Below are 18,470 nucleotides of genomic sequence, written 5' to 3'. Positions count from 1 at the left end.
CACTGAGTTCCCAGTAAAATTCCCGAGTATGAGTGTAGCCGGGTCTGGCTCGCCGATGCCGACGTGAGGAATATGCATATATAGGCGCTTGTCGATCATCATAGTGTCCGCCTTGACTCCCGCTCTCATCGACATCGCGCGCTCGCGCACTTGTACAAAAACCTGTGTCTCGGACCCTTGCTGTCCCATTCACATCCGCCCTGATCCTCCTTGATCTTTCCAAATTCCGGTTGTAGCACGATGGCTACGACAGAAAGCCCACGAATGATCACCCTCGCCTCGCGCGCCTCTCAGCTCGCGCAGATTCAGACCAACATCGTTCGCGACGCGCTGTCGGCGAAGTTCCCCGCGCAGCCCTTTGAAACCTCCTTCATGTCCACTGGGGGCGACCAGAATCAGTCGCAGGCCCTGTACCTGATCGGGGGCAAGGCGCTGTGGACGAAGGAGCTCGAGGTCGCGCTCAAGGAGAACGCGGTGGACATGCTCGTGCACTCCTTCAAGGACGTGCCCACGGTCTTGCCGGAGGGCTGTGAGATTGCGGGGGTATTGGAACGGGAGGATCCAGTGGACTCGTTGATCGTGAAGAAAGGGGAAACGTGGAAGACTTTGGAGGATTTGCCGGATGGCAGCGTGGTTGGGACGAGCAGTGTGCGGCGGGTCGCGCAATTGAAGAGGAAGTATCCCAAGCTAGTGTTCAAGGACGTCGTAAGTTGCGCGATCTAAATTTCATTTTGTAACACATCCTCACGTATTTTCCTGTCGCGCGCCCTGTTAGCGAGGCAATTTGTGAGTCCTTTCACCTGTGTCACCCGTAGTGTGTCCCTGGGCGCACTTGCCCGAATATGCGCCGTCGCGTATGCACGCAAACTCTACGTTCAGCCCGAACGTCGCGCGGATCCCAAGCTCGGTCCCATACTCGCGCACACTTTGGTGCCCTTCGTTCCTTCTCGTCTCACACCACATTCTATACAGGAACACGCGCATGGCAAAGCTCGACGCGCCCGACTCCCCCTACGCAGCCATCATACTCGCCAAGGCCGGCATGGTCCGTCTAGGCTGGGGCGACCGCATCACGTCCGACCTCGGACCCCCGACGCTCCTGCACGCCGTCTCCCAGGGCGCACTCGCGATCGAGATCCGCGCCGATGACGAACACGCGCGCGCCCTCTGCCGCTCCATCACACACTGGCCGACAGAGTGGAGGTGCCGCGCGGAGCGTGCGCTGCTTCGCGTGCTGGAGGGCGGGTGCAGTGTGCCTGTCGGCGTGCACACGAGCCTGGTTGACGAGACCCCAGCAGAGGGGGCAGAGGAGGGCGAGCACCAGGCAAGGTTGTCGATCACGGGGAGCGTGACGAGCCTTCAGGGCGATCGGCACGTCCAGCACTCGATTGAAGCAGAGGTGAGGAGCGTCGAGGAGGCGGAGGCGGTTGGGGCTCGGCTTGCGAAGGTGCTCATCGACACGGGTGCGAAGGAGATTCTGGACGAGATTAATGAGGATAGGGAGAAGAAGATTGAGCTTGCGAAGACGACTGACCAGAAGGTTGATGCGTAGAGAAGATGAACTAACTTATCGTGCTGTGAAAAGAGCGGGTAATGTGTATCAACAAACGTTGATGGTGCTGTGTACCCTGGAACGTACAGGATCGAGTACCACTGCGGGGGATCAAAGCTGATGCGTCTTGCATCTTTGTGCCTCTCCGTTGAAACAAAGGATCGACTTACGACTTAGTGAGCACGGTGTTTGAACACAACACAAGCATCGCCATTGTTTTCGACCGTCGATGATATACTTCAGAAATCATGCAGGAGCTTACTCGAGCACCCGTATCATTGGAGGCCTGTGTCACTTTTCTTCAAGTTAACATTAAAACCATCTGCGCAAGCTTCCCCCGCCAGTTATGGAAACTGGGGTCGGCGTGGTCAAACGAGGCGTTCGCGCGCGAAGGCAGGAAGCTTGCGGGCAGGTTCAATAACACCGGGGGCATCAACCTGTGGCACATCGTGTCCCATCGCAACCCCATCGTAATCAGAGCCACTGGAGGATAATCACCCAGTTGGGCATCCCATCGTAATCCCCTTTGGGAGGTTTGATAAAGCCATGTTATATGCTGATCTCAACTCAATGTGCAGTGCGCGGCTGGCGTGGGATAAACGTGGGGACGCGGCGAGGCATGGTTATCTCAACGTGGTTCGGATCACACGTCGTCCTATAGTCCAATGCCCCAGGTGTAAGGCGTTCGCGCTGTATGACAACAACGTCAAGAAGATGCGCCCCGCTGGTCCGCAGACCCCATCTAGTATGAGCGTACAGGAAACTCGGGCGCGGGTCAGGCGGGGATGAAGCGAGGGGATACCCCACTCTACACATGACAATGGATGAAAGGTGCGATAGGCAGTAGAAGGTCGATGTGTAGCACAGTCCGAGGACGTTAGATGTGTGTCGATTCGTTCAATCACATCCCAGTGTGCATTTGCTGCATACTCCTGAGCGGTCTATGTAGCTCTGGATTGGCACTGCATTGATCTCATGCTCATGAAACGCAGTGCCCACGGGTAGGTTGAGAATGCCAACGGAGGTCAGGTTCGTCATTAGAGCAGTACAAAACGTACGATTGGCAAAGCGGGATGCAGCGATGGAGAACATTACAGACAGTGGAGTAGATCGGGAGAAGATTCATGCACGAACGACTAGTACTAAAGAGAGAATCAGCTCTAATGATGAAGCCGCGCATATAGTGGGCAGACGTACATCTTCGTCCCTGTCGAGATACCACATGAGTGGCTCATTTTCACCGTACCCCAAATCCTCCAGCAGCTGCCGGATCGGGCGCGTCCTGCCAAATGTAATGTCCTCGACCTCCCGGTTCGAGAAGAAAGCGATGATGAGGGTTCTTGCGTCCCACACCTCCTTGAGCTTTATATAAGTGCCATGTTCGCGATAAAAGTGCTCGATGATGTTGCCCCACGTCTTCACCATAGACATGACACCTGGATCGGACCCGGGGGGACTATTGAAGCGCGGGATGGCGAACCCGTGCTCGTTGGCATAGCGCGCTACTGAATTTATATTCATGGGCACGCCGAGCCAATAAAGCGGCAGGTTGTTCGGCGTACGCACGTCGACGAATCGATGGTCTAGGCAGTGTGGTAGCTTCCTTTGGGGGAGCATCTTGCGAACGCGATCCTCCTAACAACAACGGGTTCAAAAGCTGCAAAGACGAGGCGTGGTACATACTCACGCCGCGAATAAACGGGATCGGTGGTTGTTTACTTGGGACTCGTTCCGGCGCTGCAGGCTCCGGCGGAGGTGAAGATGAGGGTTCAGATTCAACGGTCGACATGGGAAGGGAATCAGCGCAAGACATCGCGTAAACCTGAATGATCTCGTGAATTATGGATAGACAAGACAAGAAAAGGCAAAGTCTAACTACCCTGTGGCTTGTTCAGTACTGAGGAAGGAAGGATAAATGGGGGAAACGTGGCGCCTATAAGTCGCGTCTGTCAACGCACTCTCACAACCACGTGACAACCGCGGTGGACATTGATTGTGAATATCTGATTCGAAAGGTATGTACTCACTACATACGTATGCGTCTGCCTTATGGTACAGGCTTCACAGAGCGCAATGCTGATTCTATGCCGGGAAGTATTGACTTTGGTTGGTTAACCATATCCGCCGCAATGGCTCGGCTGAAAGCTGGGCTAGGTTTTGACTGCCACGCAGTCTCATTCCCCAGTGCCATAAGTTGCAGACTTCAGCCTTCCTACCAATTCCTCAGCCTGTCTGTGCGGCTGCGCTATTAAAACTTATCTCACCGATGAGGACTATCCAATTTCTCTCATTCATGTTTTCCTGTATGCGTCTCCAGGTCGGAATTGAAGATCATGATCATGGATTTGCCCGTTCAGAGCGAGTCTGACCCACGTCCTCCGATCCTCGTTCGCTCGGGAGGATTTACGGCGCGAGCTGACCGTGACCAGCTCGACTGCGCCAAGAGGGCTCTCGCTCCAAAGACGAGTTTCAGAGTGATAGGTCTGTCATCGTGATCAGCGAAGGCTGGTGTGCCCAACAGCCTACACAGCGCTCATGGGAAGCTTACCTGTGTAGACCATGGGCGACACATGGGATCTCACATTCCCTAGGGCTTGTATAAGCCTCACGTGCGGCCCGCAACACCCCTTTCTTCACATTCCATCAAGTCGCATGTGTTCTTGATCTGTATGCCCTCTTGTGATAGCCTTACGCGTGGAATGTGACGTACCAGTATCATTTAGGTTGCGGAGTGTAAGAAATAGCTTGAACAGGACGGGACGCATATCTGTGCGAGATCGCATACGGATGATCCGATACCTAAGGAAGAGCAGAATGATGTAGATAGTTAAGGTGCGGGAGATCAATACAACAATAGCGATACACATGGAGCCTGACTTCTACCAAACCTTCCCGCAGACGGGGAACTCAACTCCCCGCTGTGGCAGCAAATGTGAGCGTTTCCAAGCGTCCGCGGCCTTTGCACTCCTTTTGCAGGAGCTCATTGATGATGCGGAATTGACCTGGGTCGATGAGCAGAACCTACGTACGATGTGACTCGTCAATTACAGAGCACGCAAGCCCAAAATGGGGCAAGCTAATACTCACCGTCTCCCACTCGTCTCCTCCCTGCTCGTCCTTCTCTACGCTCTCCGCACACTCCAACACCTTCGTCCGCAACCTCTCTACATCTCCCTTCGGCACGCTCACTTTCACCCTCATCCGCGCGCGCTGGATTGGCAGCTGCGAGTGCGTCTGAAGGAGCTTGATGCACTCCGACACCTGCGCCTTCGCATTCTTGCCCTGCTTCACGCTGAACCCCGCCTCCGTCATCGCTTTGTCGATCACCCCGACGGGGTAGGGTCGCTGGGTAGAGGGGTCGACGCACTTCTCGGCGACGAGCGTGGCGATCTCGCGCCGAACGGAGGAGAGGTCGTGCTCGCGCTCTTTCTCGCCGACTTGGACTTCACCTTTCTCCAGGATCTATCATAGCGCGGGCAGAACGCGTCAGCCATTCAGACCTGGGCCACATCTAGAGTGCGAATGTAGAGGGGGACGCACCTCCTTGACGATAGTATTGGTATCGGTGGTCTTGAACGCTTTCTGGAGCTCGTTACTCTTGGCGAGCTCGCCTTTTGAGACGTTTACGAAGACGTTGGCGATCTGGAGGACGTCATCGATGTTGGTCTCCACACCGCTCCGCCATTCCTGGACTTTGTTCTTGTAGCATGCGATCTGGGCACCAGGTCAGCGTAGCCGTGATAGATGCACGACGGGCTCGCGGTACCTCGAAGCGTTTGCCTCCCTTCTTCAGCCGAACGATGGAGACGTTTGTGAGCCTGACATGAAAGATCAACCGTCAGCCGTTTGTATAACGAGCGTAGGAGATACATCACACTTGATTTGATTCGAGGGTTGTTGGATAACCATTGTTGGATACGATAGATGAAGGACTGCGACAGGATGCGAGACAGGGAGCTCGAAGGAGTTGTTCAAACAGACTTTAGAGACTCGGAGCCGGGGCCCTCGACTCACACCCATGACACAATGGGTTGCCATATCCGGCAGCTGGGCATGCGGCTGCGGTTTCGCAGATTCCGGGTTCAGCGCATTCCCTCTCCTTCTACCCCTGTTGCCTCACGTCTGCTTGCGTACACCTCACCCTTGCAACGAAACTTGCAAGATACCCCGGAAACCGGAATATAGATCGCGATGAAGGGAATCTCAAAGGCGTTTGCGCGGTACGTTCCTCGTCCTTGGAGAGTGCGCGTGAGACCCATCGAACCTCTTGAAGGACACCGCACATGCTGTCCTCCAAGGTCGGCATGTCAAAGAGTGCGTTCCTCTCATTTCAATCGTCGCAATTCCGCTTCGTTCCGATGGCCGATCTTTCATCTCACGCGCAACCTGCGCACCGCATCCTTCTGACCGGCAGAGTCCTCCGACCCCGAGTTCGAGGACTACGCGCGCCGCTTCGAGTCCATCGAGAAGGCGACAGAAAAGCTCCTCAAGGACAGCAAAGCCTACACAGAGTCCGTCACGAACCTTTTCACGAACGCGGTCGACTTTGGCCAGCACTTCGCGACCATCTTCCACCCGCTCGGCAGTGAGTATGGGCTGGAATCCAAGCATCCTGAAGCGGAACATACGATCGCGAACGTGGACGGCTACGCGGCGACATTGGAGGATATGAAGTCGTCTGTCGTTCCGGAGCTGGAGCTGATCGAGAGCAGGATCGTCGGTCCTATCAAAGAGTTTCAGGGGATCCTGAAGGCGATCCGGAAGAGCATCACGAAGCGGGAACATAAGGTGCGTGCTGTGCCGCAGATTCTTCACTCCCTTATCGCTCGCCTTTCCTTGAGGTGCGCGGATGAGTGGTACCATCCCCATCTTCTTGCCGGTCATCTTCGATGCTGCTATAACACTGGCGTGTTCCCTGGCTTGCTCTCGCCTGCTTGTCGACTTCCGGCACGTGCTAACTCATGGCATAGCTTGTCGATTACGATCGCTTCAACAACTCCCTGACGAAACTCCGAGACAAGAAAGAGAAGACGCTCAACGACGAGAAGAACTTGTTCAAGGTGCGCTTCCCGTGCTCCTCCGTTGGTGTGTGCTCACTCGCGTGCAGCTCGAGCAAGACTTCGAAGTGGCGTCCAACGAGTATGAGTTCATCAACACGGCGATGAAGAACGAGCTCCCCCGGTTCCTCGTCCAGGCAACGCAGTTCATCGACCCACTGTTCCACTCGTTCTACTACATGCAGCTCAACATCTTCTACCTGCTGCTCGAGAAGCTCAACTCGTTCGCGGAGGGCAAGCTTGAAGTCTCCGTCCCCGCTGCGCAGATCGCGACCGACTTCGAGGAACGTCGGGGGGACGCGCTCGAGCGTCTCACGGCCCTCAACATCACCCAGCGCATCATCTCCACTTGTACGTGATGGTTATACTCTCTGGATTACCGATGCTCATTCTCCTCGCACAAACTTATCCAGCGCGGCTAGTGCAGTCGCAGCGCGCAGCGTCCGGCAGCGGCGGCCCGCCCTCGCTCGGGCGCACCCAATCCTCCGCAAGCTCGACGGTGAGCCGCTCCCCGTCGTCGTCGACGTTCAAGAAGGCGCCTCCCCCGCCTCCCTCTTCTCTCGGCGCCCCAGCCGCGCCTCCCCCGCCCTATTCCCCCCCTGCAGCCGGCTCGAACGTCGGCGCGGCGGCGGCTGCTCTAGCGAAGAAGGCCCCTCCGCCGCCGCCTCCGCTCAAGCCGAAGCCGAAGCCGGCGGTGCAGTACGTCGTGGCGCTGTACGACTTCGAGGCGCAGGCGGAAGGCGACCTGGACTTCAAGGCGGGGGACCGGATCGAGGTTGTCGAGCGTACGGAGAGCACGGAGGATTGGTGGACGGGGCGGCTGAATGGGCGGCAGGGGGTTTTCCCAGGTGTGTGTTTTGAGGTTTGGTTGTGGTGTAGGCTGTGGCGGGGTGGGATGAGGGGACATGGAGTGCTGACGCGTGCGACTGTAGGCAATTATGTGCAGGACGTTTGATGATGTTGGAGCGGGGAGGACTGCACGATGATGGAAGACGTCTCGACTTGGGGGTGTATGATCTCGCGATTTACTTGAATATTTTCAGGTTGGGCGCTTTTTGTTGCCTTGTCTACGGTGGTCCTTACAAGAGGCATGTCTGGTAGACGTACTAGGCAACGCTAATGACCAAATCAGGTGAAATTCCCCCGAATCAGCCATGTTGCAGGGGGTTTAAACCCCGCAGATTTGAGCACCAACCCGAGGAGGAAATGCGTTTACGCACATTCCCAGAGCCTCGGGTGCAGCCGTGCTCTGGAAATAGTGTGGGACTCCTCCGGCGCGAACCAACCGGCCATACCCCCTAGCGGTAAGCGGGAAGGCTAATTCCCGGGGGCGGTCTCGACCCCAGTGCTTTCTGCACTTCTGGACACTGGGTTTTTATCGAGTTGCTCGGTGGTACCGCTACGCCACCGCGCCCCCGATTTACTTGAATATTCTGGTTGGCGGTACAGACGACCGCTAGAGCGCGATGGGATTGCTATCTTTCTCTGGAATACAAGAACTACATCTGTATATGGCCGTTTTAACCGACGGCGGGCAGTGTTGCATCATCGTCGGTGAGTGCCAGACCTTCTAGAGACTTCCATTATGACACTGGTGCCGCTTCCGCTGTGCATCGTTCGTGCACTGTGAGTCGATCTTCCCCTTCGTCTCTGCCAAAGGTAGATAGACCAATCATACATCGCTAATCACACGCAGGAAACTGGAAGCGATATCGCGCAAAAGTGCTACTGTACAAGTAAAAGAAGATACCACTGACGCTAGTATTCAACCAAGTCCTCGACGTTCAGGTCCGGCTTCGACTGCTTCACGGGGGGTTTGGCGACCTGTACGATGCCACGCAGCGCGATCTGCATGTCGCTCTCCCACTTACCAGTGATCGCCGCGGGCAGGCTACGCATCAGCGCCTCCACCTCCGACACATGTGCCTTGAGCTTGTCCAAATCGCGCCTCTTGTGAACTTCGGAAGCGGGAGCGAGCGCCTGGAACAACGCCATCGCAACCTTGAACGATTGGCTGATGAACTCGGTCAGAGCACGGTAGCAAGGGCAAGAACCTCGCGGATACTCACTTCAGCTGGGTAAGAGCCGACTGCACTTTCTCGAGTTCTAGGTGCCGTACGATGTTGAATCGCTTCCTCTCCGAGCTCCTTGCCTCGTGTAGGTGATTCTTCATGCTCTCGACGACGATGTAGAGGTGTGGGATCGGGCCAAGGAAGAGCATACGGTAATAACGATGCGGCCACTCCATCCTCTCCGCCTCCGCAAGGAAGGATTCGAAGATTCGCCGTCGGACTTCCTCAGAGGACTTCCTCTTCACGCGTTTCTCTTTCCGCAGGATATGTTGCCGATAGGCCTCTGCAATCGTCGTGGCAGCAATGATCTCCTCGGCTGTGGGCGCTGTCGGTGCAGCGGCGGTGTAGTCCGAGTCGATGGCTTGTGCAACGTGCTCAGCGTCCACCGCTTGCTCCGCGGTATCTTCTTCGTCATCCTCTGCAGTAGCGGGGTCCTCATTATTCTCGAGCTCAGCGTTTTCCTGAGGTGCGGCCGGAGGGGCGATCGGAATGGCCTCCGTTCCAACGTGGTCTGCAGAGCCCGCAATGGACCCCTCTGTCCTGAGCAGCCGAGGGATATCCTCGAGGCGATTGTACACGATGTGTCGAACGTCGTATGTGGACCCCTGCTCTTCTGATCGGGGACCATAGCGGAGCTGTACCATCTCATCTAGGCCCGAGCCCTCGACAGAATGCCGGACCACACGAGCGAGCCGATCCCAGCTCCTCGCAGTCACGTACCTAAATTGGTCAGCTGTGATTACTAGTGTCGACATGAAAAGGCATACCCCTCGACTATGGTATTGAAATTTCTTCCTGGTTTGTTGATCCCGGCGATAGCTCTCCAGATAGCGTTGCGAGTGTACAAGGGGCTGTTGTAACCCCCTAGAGCATGTTCGAGTCAGCACCTGTACATAAGACGACAATGTTACTCACAAAGGCACAGGTTCCTACAGCTGTTCCTATCATTAGTGATCCTGATTAATGAACAGAGCATGCCGAACTTACATCCTAGCCAAGAACATAGTCCTGAGCTGATAGCTTACCGTATGCAGTTCTCGACCCTCGAAGGAAAGGTGTGCTGTTAAACGCATCCATCAGTCTGATCGGCTTGACCGTGTCTTGTATCTCTCCTACCTGCGCCCTGTCCAGTGTAGAGGGGTTCTAACAGCTCGCTTATTTTTGACTTGTATATTTTCACCAATTGCGTGTCCTTCACACGCAATACTTCAGCGATGGCTACGAGACGGAGTAACCAGCTCTTGGGAAGCATTAAGCCGTGCAAATTTCCGGTCGCCCGTAGCCGCGAAGCAGCGAGAAGCGAGCCGCATAGGTGATCCATGAAGTCGCAAAGTACCCCGATGTCGATAGGAACCCTATTTTCCAGGATGTGGCTGCACAGCAACGGCTTTGAGTCACCAGTATTCTGCTGATGAAGAGATGACGTACTTCATGAACAGTACACCTTTGTTGAGTGCGCTGATGTCGCTGTTCTGCATTGAATCCAAAACGTAGTGCACGATATACACGTTGGTTTCGCCGCTCCGCATTAACGCAGACGGTCGATGTGTCATGACGGCTGGTGTACGATACACATATTCCGACGCGTTGTTGGCATCGAAGACGAACGCCAGACGAAGCCCTTGTATGAAGTTGGTTATGAACGCGTTCGACTGGTAGGCACTCAGCGAATACAGATGTTCGTTCACCCAGGATTTGATGACATGGCCTCCCACTGTGAACTCCGGGATAAGCGCAGAAGAGAGGAGGTGTATGGAGCCCAGCTTGTAATATGGAGGATAAAGAGCGTCGTAAAGTCGCCGAAGCCAGTGACTGACGGACAAGGCTGTTAGCTGTGCTTCGACAACATAGCCGAGAGGATTTTTTACCGTCGGTGCCGGGCGTGCTCATGGAAGTCCTCAACAGCATGGAGCGTTTGATATATGAGTATTTGTAGGATGTGTATCCGAATCCGAGTATGATAAGCAGCAGCGTCATAGCGCTTGGATTCGATGTGAATGCGAGCACAGTTGGTACGGTTGCATTGGTGGAAGACGGCGTGAGGCAGGCAAGGTTGTAGAAGTTGCAGGCCATAGCACATCTCGTCCTCTTCCTTCACCCTCTTCCGTAGGCGAAGTTTCAGAACGTGTATGATGAGCTTCTCGAGCTCCCAGCGATTGACACGAACGCCTTGCTCTGTCTCTTGTGCTGAAGGAGTGAGACGATCGTCGCATCCCGCGGCAAGGATAGCGCCCTTTGGAACAAGGAAAGAGTCTTCTGTGATAGCTTGGAGCGCGAAGACTTTCCGAACAGTTGGGTCGTCACAGGGATTCTTGACAGAACAGAGCTTTTGGAGCATACACGCATACTGATGGAAAGTTTGGAGCGCGTGCACGACCTGAGACGAGGTTGCAGTCTGGAGGTTGAGTGGGACGGAAAAGACGCGATCCAGACATATGAAGGCAGCAGGACTAGTAGCCTCCGAAACACTGAGCTTCTTCGCAAGGATGAGCAGTTGTTGTACGTCATGCTTTGTGATAGCTGTGAACATGAAAACCTGGGGAAAGGTTGTCAATGAAACATGGAAGTGATTAACACAATTAGCACACCTGATCGCGTAGCAGTTCATCGCCTCCAGACACGCCTTCCATAGTTTTGGCATATAGCAGCAACTTGCGAAGCACGGCGTTGGACCTAAGTGTATCCTCGTTCACGGGCACACCGCAGGAAAGATTACGCCAAAGTCCCTCCAATAGACAATCTAGTGCGCGCTTCAAAGAGGTTTCGTTGCTGCCATCCATTGAGAGGACCCGAATAGCCTCGAGCATGTTGCCTTCGCTGAGATGGACGTCGGCTGCCTCTGACAAGCGTCCGGTATCTTCGAGGAATTGCGCCCGCGCGAGATCGAGGCCGAAGTCGTCCATGTACTCGAGGGCGTCGTTTTCACTTTCGAACAATTCCATAGCTTTCCTGGAATAATTTCAGCCATGGGAAATTGAGAGAAATCGAGTGATGACATCCTCGTACTTAACCTGCTTTTCTCGGAGAAAGTATAATCTCGAGACGTCGACTATGCTTTCGACAACTTCGGGCTGCATCCTGTCCTTGTGAGTCTTGATGATCTCCACTGCTTCCTCAAACTTCCCAGCCTTCCGGTAGTATTGAGCGGCAAGAGTGTATTCCGTAGCCTGGGCATATGCCCAAGCCGCCTCGTAGTCTGAACCAGCGTCGACGTAACACTGTGCGGCGATCCGGTAGTAAGCGCTCTTCTCAGTAACCGCTTTCTGCGCTGAAGCAACAAACGCATGAGCGGCTGCAAGGAATGCGGAAACCCTGGAACTGGTGTCCCCGCGACTGATGGGCCTCGTGCGTGCAAGTTCTCGAAGGTAGTACGCATTTGCCACTGCTCTCTCCCGTGAAAGGCCAGCGCGCTCATAACAGTGCATAGCCTGCATGTAGCGCCGGTTGTTGAAGAGAGATAGCGCGGTCTTAGCCCAGTCCTCGGCAGTAGACGACATGGCAAGGCGTGGAACATCTGTTCCGGGAGTGCAGTTCTGGATCTGGTCTTTCTGCGTCCAGACGAGCTGATGCAGCCAAATCAGTCATCACTAGGTTTAAAGATGTCACAACGACTCACTCTCATCGGCTCTCCTTTCGTGGAACCATCTGCGATCCAGAGATTCTTACGCGCCCTAGTGATCGCGACATATAAGAATTTGAGCTGTTATGGTAGTTTAGCGTCGAAAACTGTGCTGATGCTCCACAAACAGACCTCACGACAAACACCGCCGTGGCGCGCATCGTCGAAACGTGGTGCCGGATGATTGGCGCGCTGAGCCTCAGGAAGGGCATTCAAGACGACTCGCCACTGAGAGAGATCGGTCGTAGAGTCCTCAAAGAAGTTATACAGCAAGACCTGTCAGTAGGACAAGTTAGCACAGTCTCCTCAGACTTGAAATTCCACGTACGTCGTTGAACTCCAAGCCCTTGCTCTCATACAGAGTCCTGAGCAGAGGGTGCCCAGTATTAGCATCCGTTATGGACTTCAGCCCATGTGCTTAGACCTACATGATTAATCCAATATCCCCAACTAGTGCACGCAACCTGTCACGGGCAGCTTCATCACGAACAAGGATGCCTAGTATGGAGGCTCGTCAAAACCACCCTATCATTCGCACTGTGCGCAGTTTACTAACATTGTTCGGCGCCGAACTCAATGTGACTTCCACTATGTAGTAAAAAAAGGTCAGTGGCATCCTCAACCGTCCGTCTCGATTCCACACTCACGCTTCTCCGAACAGGAACTGCTCGTATCGAGCTGTGTCCTGGTCCCATCCACTAAAGAACACGGGTTTCAACCCATGTATCATGCCTTGTTCCGGCGCCAGAGCGTCAATAGCGTGAGGCCAAAACTGCGTGATCAGTTCGATGACAGAGTGGGCGCAGTCGACGATGCCAGCATGAGACCTGTAATTGACGGCTAGATGGAAAGATTCCGGCTGCGTGCGTCTCTCAGTGTTCCCGCCAGCGTTCGCCTATGTTGACAATCAATAAGCAGCCATAAGGTAATCAACCTAGCACTTACCTCTTCGACTCGGTATAGGAATGCCTTCAAATCGTTGAAGCGGAAGGCGCTTCCGACAGAAATCGTCTGGGCGGTGTCTCCGGCCCAGAACATACCATGTGGGTTGCTACAAAGCGTTCTCAAGACTTCGAGAATGGTACCAATTACTATTACAATCAAATGGTGGAGAGAGGATTCAAGACATACCAAGGGCATCTATCAGGAGGTTGTCCTGAGCTTCGTCCACGTAACTGCGAAACCAGTCAGGTATATTCATTGGAACGGGGAGGGGCTCATACATGAAGTCCATCTCTTCTCCCGGCACGCCATTGACACGAAGAAAGTTTACCAGGGCATGGGTTCTATCTCAACTGAGTACGCTTCGAACAACACTTAGAAGTGACCCTCACCTGTCTGCAGCGTCATAGTCCCCTCGCGCCTTCTTTTTCTTGAGGTACGTCTCGAACAGCGCGTACACGGTCTCACGCTGGTTAGCAAAAGTGCCTTGCGTGCGGTGACTGAGACCAAAGTACATATCCTTGGTGAGGTACCCTTCTGCGCATTCTAGGGTTGGCTCTGAGCCCTTGATAACCCCTGTCAATACCCGCATCAGCATTCTATTCGGATAGATAGACCCCTGCTTAGGTGTCTTACCCATGAACTCGCCGAACACCAGGGTTGGATCTACGAGGACCGTCACAGATTGAGCACTCGGAAAACGAGACTCTACCATGTCATTTCACGCACCAAGACCCTTCGTCAGCGCCTGTGGGAAGTGAGACCAGTACTCTTCCAAGAACGTTCCGAAAGAGACAAAATGATTACGACGTTGCTGCATATAGTCGTTCGAGAGCGTGTTGTCTCTCCCGTCGGGCTCCTGCAGCTGAAATGCATCTTGTATCGCTCGAGAGACAGCCGCCTTACGCTCGATGTCCCGCTCAATGTGGCGGAACTCGCTCTCAAGGAGTCGACAGACCTGTAGGACTTCCGCATGAGAAGACGAAGAGCAGTTTCCACAAGCAATGAAGCATACGTGATCATATGTTAGGAACATTGGAAAATGCTCCTCCTTCAGCGCACCGTACCGCTTCGGCAGGTCCCCGCGCCAGTAGATCTCCTCGTCACGATCGACGAGCCCCTGCTCCTGCTGGTGCTTCTGGCGCTCTACGAGGCTCTTCAGCTCTGACGGAGACCGCCCCGCCGTCGCGAGGGACTCGAGCAGCTTCGTGAAGTACTCCTCGACTTTCTCGGCCAGCACGCGCGACTGCGTTACAAAGAGCTGCCGGGGCTTTGGCATTATCTCGCGATGCAGCTCCCAGGCGCGCTGGATACCGAGCATCTTGAATAGCATCGTGGTCGTTTTCCTACGCGAAGTTTAATGCTAGTGTGCGGTTTTTAGGGAACTACGTACCCAGTGCCACTTCTCCCTATAGGTACTGAGTCAGCACTGGCTTTCATATAGGAGACAAATGTCCATACCGAGAACATAACATGACGAAGGATGCTCAATGATCCTCTTCTCTTGCAAACTGAACCAGATCTGGTCAAATTCAGATCTCCGAATAGTTGGGAAGCGCGTACGAGATCTCAAAGACGTGCGCGACATCTTTGTCCGCGATGATGCTATTGAGAAGCGCCTGCGAAACTCGTTGGAATTGCGGTAGAAAGAGAACATAGGGGAAACATACCTGAGAGAACGTCACAAACTTCTCCAGGCTGATACATAGCCGTCAGTATTGGAGTCAGCAGCACTTGCATATATTCACATACACCAGCAGCGAGTGAAGCTGACGCGAACATTAGCACACTGAGCCACCAGAACACCATATCGCTCTCACCTCCTCGTAGTCTTCCTTCCTCATATCAGTGATACCAGATACAGGCTCGAAAGTAGGTACGTCCACTGGCGGAGGCCAGGACGCAGGCATGTAGACGTTGTCACCAGGGTTCATTGGAGGGTTACGGAACATGCATCTGTCACCGACCAATCGTAAGCCCTTCGTTTCGATCAGGGGTGTATATATATACCGTTTCTTGTATTCCGTTCCTTTGCGCTCCAGCTGGCGACCCATGCAGTCCCAGAACCGACGATCAAGCTTTGCGTGTGTGTAGACGCCGAATATCTTCAAGACTGGGAAGGCGTTAGACCCTATTTGTCAACTTCTCGCAATGCCATCATGGACGAACCTTGCTTTTCGACCTGTTACATACTTGACTTCAGCACCGAACATGTCGCTGCATAGTAGGTCGACTTACGTCGCTCTCGAACTCAGACACACAATCCACCTGGTACTGCTCGACAGTGAGTACACATCGCGACCCGCCTGATGTAGCACACGTACGACCAGCCGCGTGTCGCCGGTCATCTTGGCTTCGTATATAGGGACCTCCACGTCCAAGCCAGTCAACCGCTTCTGGTTGTCATCCGAGAAGTGGCCGTTGGACAGCTCCCTTCGGCCTGGTCAGCACGCACACGCATACATCGACACTCAAGACCACCTACTTGATCTTTTTGACGATGATCTTGAACAGCTTCGTGTTCTTCCGGCGCGCTTGGCGCAAATCCCTGTCCGCACGAGTGGAGATGAGGATGCGCCACTCCCCGAAGCCTTGCACACTGTCGAAGTGGAGCGCGGCCTTCATAGGCTGCACCTGGGGATACGCAGCTGGGGCGTTGCTAGTGGTGACTTCAGCTTCCGCGGACGATTGCCCGCTCACAGCAGCGATTGGGGGGCGGTCTTCCTGGTGGGTCTTGGGAGGAGGGAAATACGCAGCCTTGAAAGCTGCAGCGTGGCCTTTCTCTCTGAAGGCGTTGAGGTATTCCTTCCCGAAAACGTCAACGGCGTTGCTAGGATTCCTACGATTCAGATTACGTACTTTGAGGATCGACTTCTGCTGCTCGAGCACGTTGGTGCACAGCTGCGCAGACTCGGCGGCAGAAGTCGGGACGTCGACTCCATAGTCAGTGAAAGGCTTAGATTCGACGATGGGGGAACGGACAGAGCGCGCGGACGCACGGCTGTCCCGGCGGGACTGCTGCCAGCGGTTGCGCTGGGTGCGTCGAGTCGTCGGAGACGAAGGAGAGGTCTCTCCGTCATCGATCACCTCCTCAGTGAGCGACAGTCCAGCGATTGCATGGAGGACAGGGCGGCTGAGTTGGACGGATCTTCGGTGGTCCGTTAGCCACGTTGGAGTGCTGCTTGTGGACTGGTACGGCAAGAAAAGAAGCGAGAGGGAGAAGCGTTCGAGGAGGCGAGAGACCAAAGACGACTCAAACATTTCGGGTTTAGTGGGAAACCTTTCCAAGATGGTGTCGTGTAGGAGCACAAATGCATGATCGGTGGAGTCTACGGAACGGATGAGTCGATGCATTGTGAGAGTGGGAAGGGGAACATACGAGAAAGGACAAATTCAAGCAGTTGAGGGACCGACTCGAGGGCAGCGAGAAGCTCGTCTTTGTCAATCCCTGGATCTGAGAGTAGGAGCTCGAAGTGACACATCGCATTTTCTATCGCAATGTCATCGACTAAGAGCGTCGAATTCAATAGCTCGACACATTCTTGGCCGACAGCGCGGCCGTTGCTTGCAGACTTTTTGGTTTTGACGCGAAGAATTGGGGCCATGGGAGAGTGCCAGATTGTGGACAAGGTGAGTGGGTAGTATCGGGGAGGGTTGGGGAACGAACACGAACACAACGCGTATGCTTTTGAGTGACATGTGCGGTTCCTATATTAATGACAATGGCAACGAGGCGTCCAGGATGGGAAAGTATTCGGGGCCTTACAGCACAAGGTTTGACTTGGGATCGATGGTAAGGAAGCGCCATGTTCCAGGCTTGTCTGCAATGCAATTCGCGAGACACGAATGTTTGCGTCCACTATGGCAAAGCCATTTGTGATCACCTCTATACGAGTTGGCTACGAGACACAAGCGATTATCCGCTGCGACGGACGAAAGTATTGGGGCGCCATTGTGCACGTACACGCACTGTGGGTCCTTGGGAACTTTGGCGTGAAGCTGACACGGACCGGACTGGTGGGTGTGCTGCGGTAGTCCAAAAGCGCTGCTGGCAGAAGCAAGTTGCAAGTAAGCTGCCGGGCGTCCAGATGGGCGCTAGATGCTACCTCGCGGTCCCGCAACTCCACACCGGAGCTAGGCACCGAGGGCACTAGCATTGAACTATAGGGCAACGTGTCCCATCGTAGAGACATCGTGACCTGGACCACACTGAGCCATCCATGTCTCTCCGCGTCCCATCATTATCTCACGCCAGCCGAACCCTGTACAACGAATGGGATTAGCATATAACACCGTCCTATCAAACCTCCCGAAGGATTTTGCGATGGGACGACAAAGCAGGTGATGACCCTACACTGGCTCCAATTACGATGGATTTGCGATGGGATACCATGTGCTACGTGTCGATGGCCCCGGTGATAATTTCTCTTACCGTACTTTCCACGGACGTTATGCGTGATAGGAGAGGTATGATGATGAAAATTCGACTGCATAAGAATCATGATCATATGTACCAACAAACACCGTAGCGTAGCACACCGTGATAGTCTGAGGCCACCCACCACAGACATGGACTTGGACGTAAAAGTCAGGCGTCCCACGATACGCCAGAAAGAGAACGTGAAGGAAAACAGAATGGTCCAACGAGGTCCAGCCTTTAATGGGACCAACCCTTCATCTGATGGGCGTCGTCTGTGGATATACTGAACGTCGTCGCTCAACAGGTTAAGTACAGACGTCTTAAATATGGTTAAGAGGGGAACACAGGCAATCGAACGAGTGGGAAAAGGGAGGAGAAAGAAGTAAGGAGAAGGGGCCTGCTAAGAAGTCACAATACTCACTAGGAAACCCGCGCTCCACGAAGAGAATGCCACCGACCGTTGTAACGGACACAAGGTGAACATCACAGACCCAAGCGACCTGTTCTCTAGCAAACGAGTCCATAACAAGGCGAATGCGGGGAAAGGTGTCACACCGTCTCGAGGGAGACACACCTTGAGCAAAACCGCTCCTCAGTCACTTGCGACCTGACATCTTGACATCTTCCCGCGCCCTGGAGTAATCTCTGTTTAGAGCAATTTGCTGAGATCTGGTGCGGACTGTGCCAACTATGAAGCAGAGGGAATAGCAGTATCGCAGGGCACAGAAAAGGCAGCCGATTGCGAGGAGAGGGCGAGAGTCGGAGAGCGGGACTGGGAGAGCGCAGTAGTCCAAATATGGAAATCGCA

The 18,470-nt window shown here is 54.3% G+C and overlaps 5 protein-coding genes across 5 annotated transcripts; 2 read left to right on the top strand and 3 right to left on the bottom strand.

The window, feature by feature from the left end:
* The first annotated feature begins 119 nt into the window (after positions 1-119).
* Positions 120-1,613, top strand: DICSQDRAFT_110089 (porphobilinogen deaminase). Its single transcript, XM_007368695.1, has 3 exons — positions 120-705; positions 776-786; positions 973-1,613. The coding sequence occupies exons 1-3, from the start codon at positions 241-243 to the stop codon at positions 1,550-1,552; spliced, it is 1,056 nt and encodes a 351-aa protein (XP_007368757.1). The 5' UTR covers positions 120-240; the 3' UTR covers positions 1,553-1,613.
* Positions 1,614-2,643: 1,030 nt separating this feature from the next.
* Positions 2,644-3,341, bottom strand: DICSQDRAFT_172911 (uncharacterized protein; the record flags this gene model as incomplete). Its single annotated transcript, XM_007368694.1, has 3 exons — positions 2,644-2,688; positions 2,750-3,187; positions 3,240-3,341. 3 exons carry the CDS (start codon positions 3,339-3,341, stop codon positions 2,644-2,646), a joined length of 585 nt encoding a protein of 194 aa, XP_007368756.1.
* A 996-nt stretch (positions 3,342-4,337) lies between these two features.
* Positions 4,338-5,485, bottom strand: DICSQDRAFT_182507 (Shwachman-Bodian-diamond syndrome protein). The gene is made up of 5 exons (XM_007368693.1): positions 5,430-5,485; positions 5,319-5,370; positions 5,093-5,266; positions 4,640-5,014; positions 4,338-4,573 (listed from the first exon to the last, which is right to left on the bottom strand). The coding sequence occupies exons 1-5, from the start codon at positions 5,459-5,461 to the stop codon at positions 4,460-4,462; spliced, it is 747 nt and encodes a 248-aa protein (XP_007368755.1). The 5' UTR covers positions 5,462-5,485; the 3' UTR covers positions 4,338-4,459.
* A 181-nt stretch (positions 5,486-5,666) lies between these two features.
* DICSQDRAFT_90579 (BAR-domain-containing protein) lies at positions 5,667-8,015 on the top strand. Its single transcript, XM_007368692.1, has 7 exons — positions 5,667-5,772; positions 5,826-5,866; positions 5,967-6,340; positions 6,523-6,612; positions 6,660-6,960; positions 7,023-7,457; positions 7,542-8,015. The coding sequence occupies exons 1-7, from the start codon at positions 5,744-5,746 to the stop codon at positions 7,562-7,564; spliced, it is 1,293 nt and encodes a 430-aa protein (XP_007368754.1). The 5' UTR covers positions 5,667-5,743; the 3' UTR covers positions 7,565-8,015.
* A 352-nt stretch (positions 8,016-8,367) lies between these two features.
* DICSQDRAFT_156739 (uncharacterized protein) lies at positions 8,368-15,867 on the bottom strand (the record flags this gene model as incomplete). The annotated part of the gene is made up of 28 exons (XM_007368691.1): positions 8,368-8,623; positions 8,679-9,423; positions 9,798-10,054; positions 10,110-10,493; positions 10,550-11,217; positions 11,270-11,630; positions 11,688-12,244; positions 12,298-12,381; positions 12,433-12,576; positions 12,752-12,798; positions 12,857-12,888; positions 12,948-13,195; positions 13,246-13,440; positions 13,472-13,475; positions 13,635-13,818; positions 13,879-13,908; positions 13,972-14,200; positions 14,258-14,588; positions 14,636-14,651; positions 14,704-14,753; positions 14,806-14,861; positions 14,913-14,940; positions 14,995-15,011; positions 15,063-15,198; positions 15,253-15,347; positions 15,481-15,516; positions 15,567-15,675; positions 15,728-15,867. The coding sequence occupies 28 exons, from the start codon at positions 15,865-15,867 to the stop codon at positions 8,368-8,370; spliced, it is 5,439 nt and encodes a 1,812-aa protein (XP_007368753.1).
* Positions 15,868-18,470: the final 2,603 nt, after the last annotated feature.

The sequence above is a fragment of the Dichomitus squalens genome (assembly GCF_000275845.1).
Source record: "Dichomitus squalens LYAD-421 SS1 unplaced genomic scaffold DICSQscaffold_38, whole genome shotgun sequence".
NCBI classification, from domain to species: domain Eukaryota; kingdom Fungi; phylum Basidiomycota; class Agaricomycetes; order Polyporales; family Polyporaceae; genus Dichomitus; species Dichomitus squalens.
Note: the sequence above shows the minus strand (reverse complement) of the source record. Positions and strands in the feature narration are given on the sequence as shown.